The 15,832-nt window shown below is 46.9% G+C and overlaps 2 protein-coding genes across 3 annotated transcripts in view; both read left to right on the top strand.

The window, feature by feature from the left end:
- The first annotated feature begins 5,203 nt into the window (after positions 1-5,203).
- Positions 5,204-9,478, top strand: Fam136a (family with sequence similarity 136 member A). Its single transcript, XM_021190911.2, has 3 exons — positions 5,204-5,370; positions 6,111-6,251; positions 8,136-9,478. Exons 1-3 carry the CDS (start codon positions 5,284-5,286, stop codon positions 8,322-8,324), a joined length of 417 nt encoding a protein of 138 aa, XP_021046570.1. The 5' UTR covers positions 5,204-5,283; the 3' UTR covers positions 8,325-9,478.
- Positions 9,479-10,909: 1,431 nt separating this feature from the next.
- The window catches only part of Snrpg (small nuclear ribonucleoprotein polypeptide G), a 7,614-nt gene continuing 2,691 nt past the window's right edge, over positions 10,910-15,832 (top strand). Inside the window, exons 1-3 of one of the 2 annotated variants that reach the window (XM_021191398.2) lie at positions 10,910-11,023; positions 14,797-14,819; positions 15,647-15,771. In XM_021191398.2, the coding sequence (XP_021047057.1) occupies positions 10,992-11,023; positions 14,797-14,819; positions 15,647-15,771 (180 nt within the window). In that variant the 5' untranslated portion in view covers positions 10,910-10,991. Of the gene's footprint in view, positions 11,024-14,796; positions 14,820-15,646; positions 15,824-15,832 lie in introns of those variants that run through there. The other variant, XM_029535276.1, reaches the window with a different exon arrangement.

Below are 15,832 nucleotides of genomic sequence, written 5' to 3' on the forward strand. Positions count from 1 at the left end.
AAAGGAAAGGAAAAAGGAAAGGAAAGGAAAGGAAAAAGGAAAGACCAGCAGGCTGAAAAATACATTTGACATCTCCCCTAAGGACAGATAACAGTCCAGGGAAAGAAAAGTCTGGGATAATCATTCTGGGGAATTGGAGTGAGGTCTGCCTCTACAGTAAGAGGCTGGGGAGGTCTAGTTCTGCAGAAAGCAAAAAGGTCACCAGGTCATTAGCAAGATCCACACGCAGCCTTCTGGGCGGGAAAATGGGCATTTTATCTCCTCTGTTGAGAAGAGGCCCCTGTGTGTTTAACATTGTTGGTTTCCCTAGTGATCTGTGGGAGCAAGGACCTTTGTGTCCCACAGTATCCTCCCTACCACACCTATTCAGTCTTCAGTGGACCCTGTTAAGGTTCAGATCCATGTCCCCCAAAGGCCCCTAGTTTGTGGCGCTGCCAGGAGATGGTGGACCTTTAAGAGTTGAAGTCCAGTGGGAAGAAGTGAAGTGTCCTTGAAGGACTCCAGCCCCTCCTCTCTGCTTCCCAGCTGCACACTTTGCCATGGTAGGCCGCCTCCCACGGGGCCAAAGGTGGCAGGTGATCAGCCTTGAGCTGAAAGCACCAAATCCCTGAGCCAAGCAAAGCTTCCCTCCCTTCTAAGTTGATAGGCTTGGCCGACTCGCACAGCCTCCGAAGCAGTCTCCCCTTCGCTCCAACACTTCCACGTTTGGCTCAAGGGGGTCTCAGCATCTTCAATAGGCCAAGTGAGGAGTAAAGTTGATGAGAATCACAGAGATGGGTGAACGGTTCATCGTACGGGTGAAGAAATCAAGTCTCAGACAGAGAAAAACCTAAGGTCAGCCCAGAAACAAAAGCTTCCGACAAAGTTTCACGAACAGACCTTGCTGCACTGAGAAGCAGGCAAGAGTACAGCGCAGACTCAGGTCTTGAGTCTGCAGAGGCTAGAAGAGGTAGTCAGATCTCCTGGAACTGAGATCTAGACAGTTGTGAGCCACATGTGGGTGCTGGAAGTGGTCCTGGGTCCCCTGAAAGAGCAGGGTGTGCCCTTGGCTGCTGAGTCTTCTCTCTAGGCTCCCATTTCCTTTATTAAACTATGGAACAAAACAAACCTTCCCTCCCTTAAATTGTTCCTTTAAGACGTATTCATTTTATTTCATGCATATGAATGTCCTTGCATGCATATCTGCATCCTGTGTGTATGCAGTACCCGAGGGGGCCAGAAGAGGATTCTGGCCCTCTACAACTGGAGTTTCAGATGTTTGTAAGCCACTGTGGGCGTGCTGGGAATCGAACCTGGGTCATGTGCAAGGGTAGCCAGTGCTCTCGCCTGACGAGCCATCATCTCCCCAGCCCCACAGTTCACCCCTTATCAGGTATTTTGTCCCAGGAACAAGACTAGAACGTACATGCTGGCCACAGCCGGCTCCACGAACTGTTATCCAGGCCATCACTGTGTTTGCTCGGATGGTCACACTAATAAGAGAGTGAGAGAAAGAAACACAACATTTCCAGCAGCAATAATAACTGTTTACCTTGTTTCTTACAGACACCATCTCAAAGCCACCGCCACACCTAGGAATTAATCATGCCGTCCACACTTAACAGAGGGAGGAAGGGTGGCTCCCCCACCACTGGAGGCTGAGAACACAGACCGCAGTTTGATGCTCAGTCTAAGATGGAATCTGCAGACTGTGTTTCCTCGGCTCCAGACTTCATTAACTCTCCTGACCATAATACATGGTGGAAAAGCACAGTCTGGGAGCTGGAAAGATGGCTAAGCAGATCAGAACACCACTTTCACAGAGGACTGATTTAAGCTCCCGTTACCAACACCGGGAAGCATACAGCCATTTTCAGAGGATCCAGCATCCTCTTCTGGCCTCTGCAGGTGCCTGCACTTAAACACACATGCACACACACATACACACATGCACACAAACAAAATTAATTTCAAAGATAACTTTTAAAGGGTGGTTGCAGAGGACACTGTTTACTTCCCAGAATCCACACAGTAACTCACAAATGCCCCAATTCCAGTTGTAAGTGATCCAACCCCCTCTTTTGGTATCCAAGGACTCCTGAAGGTATTTGATCCAGATATATTCATGCATGCTCTCTCTCTCTCTCTCTCTCTCTCTCTCTCTCTCTCACACACACACACACACACACACACACATACCTGGAATAAACTCTTTCACAAAACAGTTATTTGACTGTTATGATGTACTAATTCAGGGCCTTTGCTCCACCATGGTCTTTTCTGCTTCAGCTACTCCAGCACTGGTTACACTAAGCCTCGGGAACCAGAGACCTCTCACAGAGGCATCAGAAACACTGACTGCTTTCTGCTGCTATGTGGCTTCCTGCCACTCACACTGAGTCTTGGAGTGCTTTCGGTCTGCCTAAGCCCCTCTGTCACAAGGTGCACCATGTGATCATTACCCTCTGAAGTCTGGTCACCTTCTTAGGATTGCAAAGTTATATATGCCCTTTCCCTGGAGTATTCAACCTATCTTAAGGTTCTGTTGACAATTGCCCTCTCCCTTCCCTAGCTAGGTCTTGCTCAAGTCTTCATATTTGATTTTAATCTCACTCCTCTTCCATTTTTTATACAGGCGCTGGATATATGGGTTGGGTAGAGACCACATAACCCACCCCAAGAAGAAAAGGAGAATGCTTCCCTTTAAAACCCAGAGAACACCAGGGCGGGGGAATGGCCCATGCCTCAGTCCTAGCATTCAGGAGGCAGAGGCAGAGGCAGGGAAGGATCTCTGTGAGTTCGAGGCCAGCCTGGTCTACAGCGTGAGTTCCAGGACAGCCAGGGCTGGTAAAAAGTGAAACCCTGTCTCAAGCAAATAAATAAATACTAAAAATAAAAATAAAAATTAGAGAGGTGCTTTATCATGAGAATAAGATGAGGCTGGAGAGATGGCTCAGTGGTTAAGATCACTATCTACTCTTGCAGAGGACCCAGGTTCAATCCTCAGCACTCACATGGTGGCTCACAAACACTGGTAACTCAAGTCCCAGAGGATCTGATGTTCTCTTCTGGCCTCCATGGGCCCCTGCATGCATGTGATGCACACACATACACATAAAATAAAAATAAACATATTTTAGAAGAGAATCAGAGGAGAGAAGACAGCTGCCGTGAAAGGAGTGGGTGGGGTAGAGGAGTCTCTTCGGAGACATCCCAGGAATGAAGGACACATGAGACTTTTATGTCAATTTGAGGAACATCTCACACCTGTGATTCGGTTCAACACAGCATCCATGGCAAAGAGCATGGGGGAGCCAGGTATGGGTTAGGGCCTGTAATCAGGGAATACTCAGAGAGCACGGCACAGACAGACAACTTCTTAACTCTTGGTCCTACAGAGAGCTGCAGAGAGGCTTTAGCGTGTTCCTTCAGGCCGCGAGATCCAGTCTTTAAAAAGTGACCACTGTCTTACAGGGGCAGGCTCGTCGTCACATGTCAGGAGTCACCAAACACCAAAGAACTGTAAACACCAAAGAACCACTCGTCTTGCCATACTGAAACTAACAAAGTTGTCTTACCAAAGGCTTCCCACCAGATCTCAGTGTGACTAACAGCATTACTGTAGAAGCAGCTGCTGAAACTCCATGATACATGTTAGGAATAAAGGGGAAAGTGAGAAGTGTTAAACTGTGCCTTTATTAGAAGGAATTTTCTATGGGATCTGGAATCATGAAGTGAGTCTCAAGAGGTCTTGCCACAGTCAGGTGTCGGTGCGGCTGGGGCAGCCATCTTGCCCTGCTAGGATTTAAATATTCCAGAGTCTTCACCTCCCTCTGCTTTGACTTTGTGCACAGTGGGAGAAAAACTTCAGACCCCAAAGTATTTGCAAAGCACCTGGTCTGTTGGGTGACCGCTGCCATCGCCCTGGCTCCAGCTGCTCCTGGAAGATCCCTGTAAGTCCGGCTTGAACACATCTTATCCCCAACCCTGGTATCTGAAAGAGGGAAAGTCCAGCCATGGAGGAACACAGCTTTTCTCAAAGGACAATGGGTTGTGTGGCTTTTCCTATCCTCAAAACAAAGCTAGCCTGCCATCTAGTGGCGAACCGCAGCAAGTGCCTAAAATCGCAAGTACTCTCATGCTAGTCTTTTTTTTTAAGTTCCAGGCTATTTCCACAAAGCTTCAACCTTTTTTCCTGTTTTGCCCACTGAAGCTTCCCGTACCTGACTGTCATTCTTTTCCTTCTCCTGAGTGCCAGGCAAGGGCCTTCTAGTTCAATGAATTGAACACAAAAATTCAATGCTAGTTCGCCAAGAGAGATTTCCCGAAACACTCGAACTTCCCCTTGTCTCCAGTGGGATCACTTATAGCCCAAGCTCTTCTAACACAGCCTTTAGCAGCCCGCTTCCGAACCCAATGATGCTCCCCTCTGCATCCCGCCCATAGGAAGTAGAACAGCGACCACTTGTGTTTCAGAGATGACTGCATACGACAGTAGAAATGGGAACACGAGAGCACATGGCTGACAGAACCAGTCCATTTCAGAAACAGCTCGCCGTTACTCACAGTAACTAGTAACTCGGCAAAAATGTTCACCAACTGGGGAATTGACTAAGCAAATTGTGGTATGTACATTTAATGATATTCTGTTTGGCAACAAAAAGAAACCAAGACAAAAATAGCAATAATAATATCTGATCAAGCTGTACCAGAGCTGCTAATTACATTCGCTTTTTTTAATTGGAAGGGACAGAGGAAGAGCAAGAAAGAAAGGAAGAAAAGAAGTCAGACGAGCAAAGAGATCTTTGGCCATCAAAAGCCTGGCTCCCCAAATCCCAGCAACCACATGGTGGCTCACAACCATCCTTAACGAGATCTGACTCCCTCTTCTGGGGTGTCTGAGGACAGCTACAGTGTACTTACATATAATAAATAAATAAATCTTTTTAAAAAAAAAAAAAGCCTGGCTCCACGAAGAACCTGCGGCGCGCGCGCTGTCTCCTGCCTGCAGTTGCTTAATCTGGACGCCAGGGGGCGATGAGGGTACGGGAACGAGAACGGGAACGCTTACTGAGGACAAGGACGCAATGGCTAGGTACCCGGAAGACTGCGCGGTTACTCGGTGGGGGGGGCCCTTAGCGTAAAGGGGCGGGGCTCACTAGCTGGGGGCGGGGCGAGGGCGGGGAGGGGCGAGGGCGGGGCGAGAGGGTGGGACGCGGTGGCCTGAGAACCAGGCAAGGGCGCAGGGGGCGGGGCGCAGCGGGTGCACACGCGGGCGCCGGCGCGGCTCTGCTCAGGGTCGCCATGGCGGAGGTGCAGCAACTCCGAGTGCAGGAGGCTGTGGACGCCATGGTGAAAAGTGTGGAGAGAGAGAACATCCGGAAGATGCAGGTAGCGGCGCGGTCCGGCGCCCAAGCGGGATTCGGGGGGTGGCGCGGTGACGTTCGAGCCCCGGGCCTCGCGTGGGGCGGTTTCCTCCCACCTGGCCCCGGTGACGAGTGTTCGGCCGCCCCTGAGGTGATCTGGCGCGAGGCTCGGAGGGCCCGGCCCGGGAGAACCACCAGACCGAAATCCCTTCGGGCCGTCCTGCGCTGATTTGGATGCCACGAACCCTGAACGTCCGCGGGCGTGGGCCCCGCCTCCCTCACCCTACTGTCCTCGCTTAACTTCACCCCTTAATCACCCTCTACTGTTTCGGTCGCCTTGTGGGGCGTTGACTAGCCAGGCCGACCTCTGAACTCTGCTACAGAAACTGGTTTTCAGAAAGTGGTTTCTTCCGGTTCAGTTATGGGTGCCTTGTATATCAGTGAGCTCATAGCAACCGACAGGGTCTCATTTAACCCGGGTTGGCTTCCAATCCCCGATCTTCCTGCCTTCACCTTTGGAGTGCGAGGATTACAGGCATGGGCCACCACCCTGGCTTTGTGCTGTGCGGAATGGAACGCAAGGCGCTCTTAGAACTAGGCAAGCGCCCTCCCAAGAACATGTATCCCCAACCTACAAATGTTAGGCCTGGTAACCGTCCCAGTCAACTTACGAAGTCCTGATGATATTGGCCTCCAAAGCCTTGTCCCTCGCGGGCTGCCCTCAGAGTCTTTCCAGTCTCACCAGGCTCTGTCTTCGCTCCCCAGGGCCTCATGTTCCGGTGCAGCGCCAACTGCTGTGAAGACACCCAAGCATCTATGCAGCAGGTGCANCAATGCATCGAGCGCTGCCATGCGCCTCTGGCTCAAGCCCAGGCTCTGGTCACCAGCGAGCTGGAAAGATTCCAGGTCAGGAATGGCTCACAGTTCCCAAGTCCTTGAACGGCCGCTCCTTGGCAGGGGATGAGAAGCGCTTGGTCTGCCTTAGGTCCTTGGTTCTGTCAACACTGGTGGGAACCCTGGTATCCGTGAGGGTTGATATTCTGGAAAAAGCCCCTGGGTGCTGTTAAGTTGTACTGTATTTGTCACAGAAACAGTAATATAATAGAAAGTTACCAAAGGAGTTTCTAATCAAGCGTCTTTATGCCTTTCTGATGTATTGCATACCAAATACAATCTATGTTGTATAGTATAAAATTCCTTAAAATGTATATTAATTTGGGGCTATAGAGATGGCTCATAATTTAAGAGTACTAGCTGCTTTTCCAGAGATTCAGTTCCTAGTACCCACCTGAATGGTGGCTCACAGTTATCTATAATTCCAGTCACAAGTGATCTGAAGCCCTCTTTGGCCCTCTGCGGGCACCGCACACATGTGGTGCACAGACATTATTTTTAGGCAAACACTCAAACATATAAAAAATAAAATAAAATCTTAAAAAACAAAACCAAACCAAACCATGAAGCTGAGAAATGGCTCAGCAGTTAAGAGCACTTGTTGCACTTCAGAGAGTCAGGTTCAATTCCCAGCACCCACATGGCAGCTCCCAGCTGTCTGTAACCTCACTTCCATAGGACCAGACACCTTCACACAAAGCATACGTTCAGGGAAAACACCAATGCACAGAAAAAGAAAGAGTAGCGGTATACACTCACTTTAGTTATTATTTTTCTCTGATTGCTTCATACAGGTAATGATTTGATAATTTTCTATCTCCCCTTGCTTCCTTAGATACCTTCCAACAGGTCTTCCTGGGTCGTTTGTTTTGTTTGTTTGTTTTTCCCCTTCCTTTCTTTTGTTGTTTGTTTGTATGTTTGTTTTTTGAGACAGTTTCTGTTTGCGCTGGCTGTCCTGGAACCACTACATAGACCAGGCTGGCTTTAAACTCAAAGATCTGCCTGCCTCTAGCACCCAAGTGCTGGGATTAAAAGCGCGCACCACCACCACTGCTGGTAACTGTAGATAACAATGTGGCCAAGAAAAGCCAAAATATTAGCTACCCCTGGCAGTGCTTGCATTCGTTCAGACCTCACTCCTGGAATCCCAACTCACTTCCTACTCTTAACATCTCCACCCTAGACTGATAATTCCATATGAGCAGGAACACTTACGCTTTGTTCATTTCTGTATTCCACACTAGAAGAAAGCCTGGCACATAGCAGATGTTTGACAAGTATTGTCTTCTGTAGCAAGAACAGGCAGTAAAGAATTCAAATGTGTGCTGGGGAGATGGTTGGGGGGGATAAAGCACTTGCCATGCACACGAGAGGCCCAGAGTTGCAATCACCAGAAACCGTCGTCTCTTGGACGTGGCAGCCCATCTGTAAGTCTAGCCCTAGAAGACAGAGACAGAATCTCTACAGCAGGCCAGCAAGCAAGACTAGCTGGATTGGTTGAGAGCCCTGCCTCGGTGAATATGTGGGAGAGCAATGGAGGATGATTCCTAACATGCACCTCAGGCCTCCACATCCACAAATACACATCTGAAACTCCACAGCACCACACACATGAAAGGTGACAGAGTGGGAAAGGAATCGAGGGGTTTATAAGTCCAACAGTAGTCTTTTGATTGCTGCCAGCATCTTGTAGAAAGTTCATTTTTTCCATTCCTCTGCTCAGTGCTTAGTCTGAGCCTTCCCAGTGGCACCTTCTGTTTGAGCCAAGAGAGTGTTAGGCTTAGTACTGGCAGAGGCGATCTGTATCGAGCCTGTAGCCCAAGGCCTAGCGTGGGACCGACACTCAGACAACAGGAGCCAGCCTCTCAGCCTTCTCTCTCTTCCTTCTTACCGCAGGACCGCCTGGCCCGCTGCACCATGCATTGCAATGACAAAGCCAAAGACTCGATGGATGCAGGAACTAAGGAGCTTCAGGTGAAGCGACAGCTAGACAGTTGTGTGGCCAAGTGTGTGGATGACCACATGCACCTCATCCCAACAATGACCAAGAAGATAAAGGAGTCTCTGTCGTCCATCGGGAAATAACATTGTTTGCCAGTGACCGTCGGGACGGNGGGCAGGCTATTTAAAGGAAGAATGAAAGCTTTTAATATGTTAAGCAATGTTTACGAATCAGGAAAACTTAGACACAGCAAGTTCCAGGCAAATGGCTGCTCACTGCTGGACACTAGTCCCTTTACATCCGGATCTTAGAAGCTGAAGAGGGAAGAAGCTGGTGCTAAGATTTGGATCGCAGATAGCTCAGAGGAGAAGTCTAGATCCTAAATATTCATATGCAAGTGTCTGTTCTGTAGTAGAGATCAACCTTGTACCAAGAGCTCAGTTTCTTACTATAAACATCCAGGCTGGCAACTCTCTTCAACCTGCTGGTAAAATCCGAGGAGAGGTGCATCTCCTCAGAGAAGCTTGACAAATCCTGTTTACCAGAAGTACCACCATGCCACCTTGCCTATGCTGGGAAACAAAACCCAGTAGGCTAGGAATTAAGAGGAAAGGGTTTCCTTTTCAAATCTATATTTTACTTAGTTTTGTCTTATATGCAGGGCACACTGGATTTAAGATACAGGAGGGAGAGTGGTTTGAGTCACTTCTAAAGGTTCCTAGTATTATGCACCATCAAGATGGGAATGTCCATTTCTTCAAATTCTGTTATTCTAGACACCCCTGAAGAAGCCGGACTGTGTCACACAGTGAACATGGGAACAGCCTTCTTCACTGACTTGTGCAGCAAAGTGACACATCCTTATGAAAAGCAAGGGGAGTTAGCTGTCACATGCCAGTCGCTGAGAATAAACAGTAAATAGGAATTGTTGAGAAGTGCGAACCCAGTATTAATCAGCTGTGAATCTACAGAGCCTTATAGCAACAAGAAGGCCAGAAAGTGAGCAACTTGAGCCACAGAAAGCTAGGACCACTGTAGAGCAAGAGAGGCACACACTTTCTTGCCAAATGCCATTTTTGCCTGGGTGGTTTTGTTGTTGTTGTTGTTGTTTTTGTTTTGTTTTTTTGCAGTGCAGTGTTGCTGGCCCAACATAGCACCTTATCTTTTGGATAAGTACTATGTTGTATTTATACCAATTAATTACTTGAAACAGTGATACATCTGTCTGTTTGCTGTGTCAAGCCTGCAATATATTTTCCAAGTGGTTTGGTTTTTAAATAAAGTTTCATTGTCTCCAGCTTTTTCTTATGGGTAGTGATACATCAGTAAATGGGAAACGCCAAGAGGAAGCCAGAGAGCATCGTAACTTGAGGGCTGTTAATGTTGAAAATATAACTCAGGATTAAAGGTACATACTGGGGGGCTGGAGAGATGGCTCAGCAGTTAAGAGCACTGACTCTTAAGGTCCTGAGTTCAAATCCCAGCAACCACATAGTGGCTCACAACCACCCATAATGAGATCTGGCGCCCTCTTCTGGAGTGCCTGAAGACAGCTACAGTGTACTTACATATAGTAATTTTTTAAAGGTACATACTGTAATCTCAGTACTGTAAGGCAGAGCTGAGGATTCCCTCCTACTTTAAGGTCAGCCTTTGCTAAAGACTATTAATATTCACGTTCATTTTCAACTAGCACAGCAAGTGGTGGGGAGAGTATATAGCTAAGCATTCTTATGCTACTTTTTGATGATGACAAACTAATCATGGGGAGAACCTCAAGTGAAGAGCTGCTTCCATCTAACAGGTCTCTGGACAACATGTCTGTGGGACATTAGTGACTACCATGAGAGAGCCCAGTGTACTGAGGGCCGTGCCACCACTCTGGGAAGGTGCACACCTTTCTTCCCAGCCCTCAGGAGGCAGGGGCAAGCTCAAGACCTCAGGACTTGTGTGATACGCCTCACATTTTATGTCTGAACCATAGTGTGCTAAGTGGGTTCTGAAGGCAGGGTTAGAACTACAGAATGACTCAAAAATAATCCAGACCCTGGATTCACATCCTCGGGAGAATCAACCTAGCCACCTGCCTGCTACTGATGCAGACAAGTTATTCCGTGCTTCGGGAGCCCTCGGCGTCGCCTGGCTATGCTTAAGGACGGCGTGGTGCAGCTGCCTGTAATTCTTGCCCTGGAAGCAGCGGTTCAAAGCCAGCTTTGACTACACAGCGAGCTTGAGACTAGCATGAATTACGTCAAAAACAATGAGGAAGGGGCAGGGGAAATGACAAAAAAAAAAAAATGTAAAGAGAAAAAAGTGTAGTAAATGGGGAAAGGAAGGAAAGAAGTGACACACAGGCTGGAGAGATGGTTCCGCAGTTAAAACCACTGGCTGTTCTCCCAGAGGTCCTGAGTTCAGTTCCAGCACCCACATGGTGACTCACAAGCATCTACAGTAGGATTTACAGTCCTCCCCTGGCACGCGGGTGTACATGTAGAGCACTCATACATAAAATAGAAATGAAGGGGTTTGTTTGCATTCAAAGTGACCTGCCACTTCAATTTTACACAAAAGGAGCTTAGCCGAACACAGCCTCTCCGTCGTCGCCAGTAACTGGCGACGCAACCGGAAGCGTGGCTCTGGTCAGCACGTTCAGGCATCCTTATGGATATCGCGAGATGGTAGGGAATGTCCTCCGAAGGCGATTGGCTCGCGCAGCGGTGACGTCAGACACCAGCGCCAAGCCTGCCTTGCGCGCGTTTCTGAGGCCGCTCACTCCTTCGCCGTTGTGCCGAGCCCGCTGAGGAATCGCCATGAGCAAAGCCCACCCTCCCGAGCTGAAGAAGTGAGTAGAGTCGGCCCGATCGAGACTCCTCGGCCGAGGGAGCCCTTCTCCTGTCTCGCTCGGGCTGCCGCCGCTGGTCCCGACGATCGCGGGAGCCGGAAGTGGCACTGAGGTCCGGTCGGCATGGTTACTGCAGTGCCGTTGCCTCTGTCTTCCCAAAGCTGGGGCTCTCCTAAGCGGGCAGCCAAAGGCTACCTGGCTGGGGACCAGGGCAGCGGTCGAGGTGCATGGTTGTGAGGAACCGGAGACTCGTAGGCATAAAATGATCGATTGGAGTCGGGCGTGATTGGCTCTGCTCTATAGGGCCAGTACTCAGGAAGCTTAGGCAGGAGGATTACCGCGAGTTCCAGACCAGCTTAGACTTAAAAAAAAAAAGAGAGAGAGAGAGAGACTCTGTCTCAAAACAAAAAGTTTAAGGTGAGGTAGCGTTTTGTGTTTCAATAAATGTGCGCATTCATTTGTGTTCATCAAAAGATCTAGGTTTATTTTTTTTCCTTTTTGGTGCTCAGAGACATGTTTAGTTGTGTGTTTGTGCACGTGGGTGCAGCTCCTGCGGAGGCCAGAGCGGGCATTGGATCTGCTAGAGCAGGACTTGTAGGAGGTTGTGAGCCCTCTGGCGTGGGTAATAGCTGGACTTTGTCCCCTGGACAAGCAGCAAGCGCTGGTCCATCTGCAGCCCCAAGAACTAAGTTTCTGATACACTGTCCTTGTATTCAAGTTACATTTAAATGTTGTGTAATATCTTGCTCTGGCAATAAGTCCATGAAGGGACATCCATTTTCTACTTGTAGAGAGCTAGTTTCTGAAGAAGACTATTCTGTACCCAGTAAAATCAGACAGAACCTTTGGTTTCAGACCCTACCGACTGGCCTGAACCCTGTCACATATGCACATAGTCATTGGGTTGCTCAGAATTCAAGATTAATACTGGGTCTTGTTCTGGTGTAGCCAAATAATCTGTCTTGTGTATAGCCTGTTTGCTACTGTAAAGTTTTGTCAAGACTCCAATGCGGGGAGAAGATCACATTTGCTGATTTTTGCATTTGAGTGCACATTTTAATGAAAGCCCTCTGTGTGAAACCCCTGCAGTTTTGTTTGAATCTGTTAAAGATCTGTTAAACCGGGCCTAGAGAGTTGGCTCAGCATTTGAGAGCACTGACTGCTCTCAGAGACTGGAACTAGTGATTGTGTCCATGTTTTTAATTGGTGTGTTTGGAGCAGATCCTGTGTAAGCTACTTTGTCACTGAACTTTATCCTCTGTTCCCTTTTCTCATCCCTACATTTTATCAAATTTGAAATACTTTTAGATCTGCCTCCTCTATTTTCTCATAAACACCTCCTTCTTTTACAGCTATTCACTCCTAGTTTAGCATAACTCCATGGTTCTTAATCATTTCTGGCCCCGTGTCTCAGTAGTTTCAAAGTTGAGCTCCTCCCACCTCTTAAAATCTGTTGCCATGGAAAGTCTTAATCACTGATTAATTCTGCTATACTAGTTTATATCACCACAAAGTCAAGTCCAGACTTCCTAACCCAGCTTTGAAGCCCCACCCCATCTGCAGTCCAGCAGCCATATTTTGCATGGTATATGACTAAGAACAATTTTTCTGAACATTAGTGCCTCAGTTACTGTCCTCTTGCTGTAAAGAGGCATCATGACCAAGGCAACTCTTATAAAAGAAAGCATTTATTGGGAACTTGTATACAGTTTTAGAGAGTCCATGATCATCATGAAAGAAGCAGGTAGACAGTAGTTGAGCGTTACATTCTGAACCTCAGCAGCACGTGGGGCAGAGAGACACTAGGCTGGCTTTTGAAACCTCAAAGCCCACTTACTCCCTGTGCCACTTCCTCCAACAAGGCCACACCTCCTAATACTTCCCAAACACTTCATCAGCTGAGGACTAAACTTGCAAATATGTGACTCTGTGGGGGCTATTCTCATTCAAACCTCCACACTGAATGTCAGTTCTCCATCTGTATAATATGGTAATAATAGTACAGAAGTCATGAGTGTTAAATATGTTCCTCTGTTGATTTACAGAATAACTCCTAATGTTTTATAAATGTTATTTATAAATCTATTTGCGCCTTCCTTCAGATTCTTATATATTTAAATTCTATCATGTTCTATACATTAAAACTCAATGCAGCCCAGCCTGGTGGCATAGGCCTTTAATGTCTGCTACTTGAGAAGCTGAGGCAAAGAACTCCAAGTTCAAAACCAAGGCAGCTAAGAAACACTATCTTAAACTGAAGAGAATATAGCTGAGTGGTAGAGTATTTTCCTAGAATGCTTGAGGCTCTAGAGTCAGGCTGATGAGATTGCTCCAAAGGTAAAGGCACTTGCCTCCACGGCTAATGACCTGAGTCAACATCTGGTACCATACTGTTGAAGGAGAGAACCAACTCCTTGAAGTTGTCCTCTGACTTCTGTATTGACACCATGGTGAACCATATAAACAAATTAATTTTTTTAAACATTTATTTTATTTATTATATCCTGCCTACATATGTGCCTGCACGACAGAAGAGGATGCCAAATCCCATTACAGATGGTTGTGAGTCACCATGTGGTTGCTGGGAATTGAACTCAGGACCTCTGGAAGAGCAGTCAGTGCACTCACCTCTGAGCTCTCTCTCTAATCTCTGTAATAACAGAGATCTCTGTAATGACACACACAAATATAACCACATCTTTGTAATTGCATTAGTGTAAACTCTCTAACCCGTGTCAACAGTACGGGATTTGGGGCTGGGAAGATAACTTGGCAGTTAAAGGACCTGAGTTCAGTTCCCAGCATCTGCACTGGGCAAGTCACAACTGCCTATGACAGCTTTAGGGTATCTGATGCTCTTCTGGTTGCTGATACAGCTGCCCTGGTATACACACACACACACACACACACACACACACACACACAAACAGTACAGGATCCTTACCACTTTAAATGTTTTGTGTCTGGGGTACAAATTAAAGAGGTGTGGTTGATTTGGTTTGGTTTTTTACATTGGCTTGTGTATGTGTGTACATATGCCAGATATGGAAGTCAGAGGACATCTTAAGGAATTCATTCTCTGCTTCCAGCAGTGAGTTCCGGGAATCAAAATCAGGCTTGGCAGCAAATGTTCTTACCTACTGAGTCATCTCACCAGCCCAGATTTTAGCAATTTAAGAAAAGGAAAAAGACTTACTTTGCCTGGTGACACACCTTTAATTCCCCACACTGGGGAGTTTAAGGCCAGCCTGATCTACACAGTGAGTTCCAGGATAGCCAGGACTGCATAGAAAAACCTTGTCTCGGGGCTGGTAAGATGGCTCAGTGGGTAAGAGCACCCGACTGCTCTTCCGAAGGTCCGGAGTTCAAATCCCAGCAACCACATGGTGGCTCATAACCATCTGTAACAAGATCTTGCGCCCTCTTCTGGAGTGTCTGAAGACAGCTACAGTGTACTTACATATAATAAATAAATAAATCTTTAAAAAAAAAAAAAAAAAAAAAACCTTGTCAAAAAGACATTTTATTTTGTATGTGTGNGGGTTATGCATTTGAGTGTAGGTGCCCTGGGGTACCCTAGAGCTGAAGTTATAGGAGGTGGTGAATCACCTGGCACGGATGCTAGAAAGTGATCTGAGGCCCTCTGGAGGAACATGGAACCCTCCTAGCATCTCATCCCAGCCCAAGCAAATTGCTTTTATTTTACTGAATCTGTGCTCATTTGTGCTTAGAACTTTTTACATAAGTCCTAACTTTTGCTCTTGCTTTTTCAGGTTTATGGACAAGAAGTTATCGTGTAAGTATGTCTCCACCTCAGCTAACTACTTAGTTTTGTTGTTGTTGTTGTTGTTGTCTTGGCAATATATAATCTTTGGAAATGTGTTGTAGAAATTTAGTATATAAAGCATCTAATTCTTCTCTGCTAATCAGACTTGTCAAAGTTCTAATTAGTCTTTTTTCTTTGCCTTCTAATTACCAGTACCTCATACTTTAGATTATATCATCTGTGCCTCCCTGGCCTTGACAGAATTAGGAGTGTCCTACATTATAATATTTGATACTTTAAAAGCCCCTTTTCCTTTAAATACGTTACCGGGGAGTTGGGCAAGCAGCACTTGATGTTTGTTGTGGATGTGTAGGTTTAACTAGAAACCTCCTGACCCATGCGATTGAAGAATACTGAAATTTTAGAATTTAGGGTTTCTCTTCTCTACCATTCAACAGTTCTTAACCTTGAACTCTTGTAACTGGTTCATTTGTGTAAAGATACTACTTGACTTATAAATTTACATTTATGTATAAATGTTGAGGCGGTTTTACTTGAGGGAGGGGGGATGGTCATTGAGACAGGATCTTGTTATATGGCCCTATCTGGTCTCACAGTCCTCTTGAAACAGCCCTCTTCCATTGTTGCCAATTGCTGGGATTACAGCCATGAGACTCACAGGTAATGTCTCCCGGGTCTTAAAGGCTAAGATGTAGGCAAAGAAGAACTGGAGTATTAGGATAGAGGTAGCCCGTAGCCTGGAGTTAGGCAGATAGTGGGGGTGGTGGTCACACATCCCACCTGATCTGTGATGGAAGGTTGAACTTGGTTTATTGAGACTTCTTTTTCTCTCACAGTGAAGTTAAATGGTGGCAGGCATGTCCAGGGAATACTGCGGGGCTTTGATCCCTTTATGAACCTTGTGATTGACGAGTGTGTGGAGATGGCAACCAGTGGGCAGCAGAACAACATTGGCATGGTGGTCATCTGAGGAAACAGCATCATCGTGTTAGAAGCCTTGGAAAGAGTCTGACCTGTGTTCA

This window comes from Mus pahari, chromosome 2, assembly GCF_900095145.1.
Source record: "Mus pahari chromosome 2, PAHARI_EIJ_v1.1, whole genome shotgun sequence".
Lineage (NCBI taxonomy): Eukaryota > Metazoa > Chordata > Mammalia > Rodentia > Muridae > Mus > Mus pahari.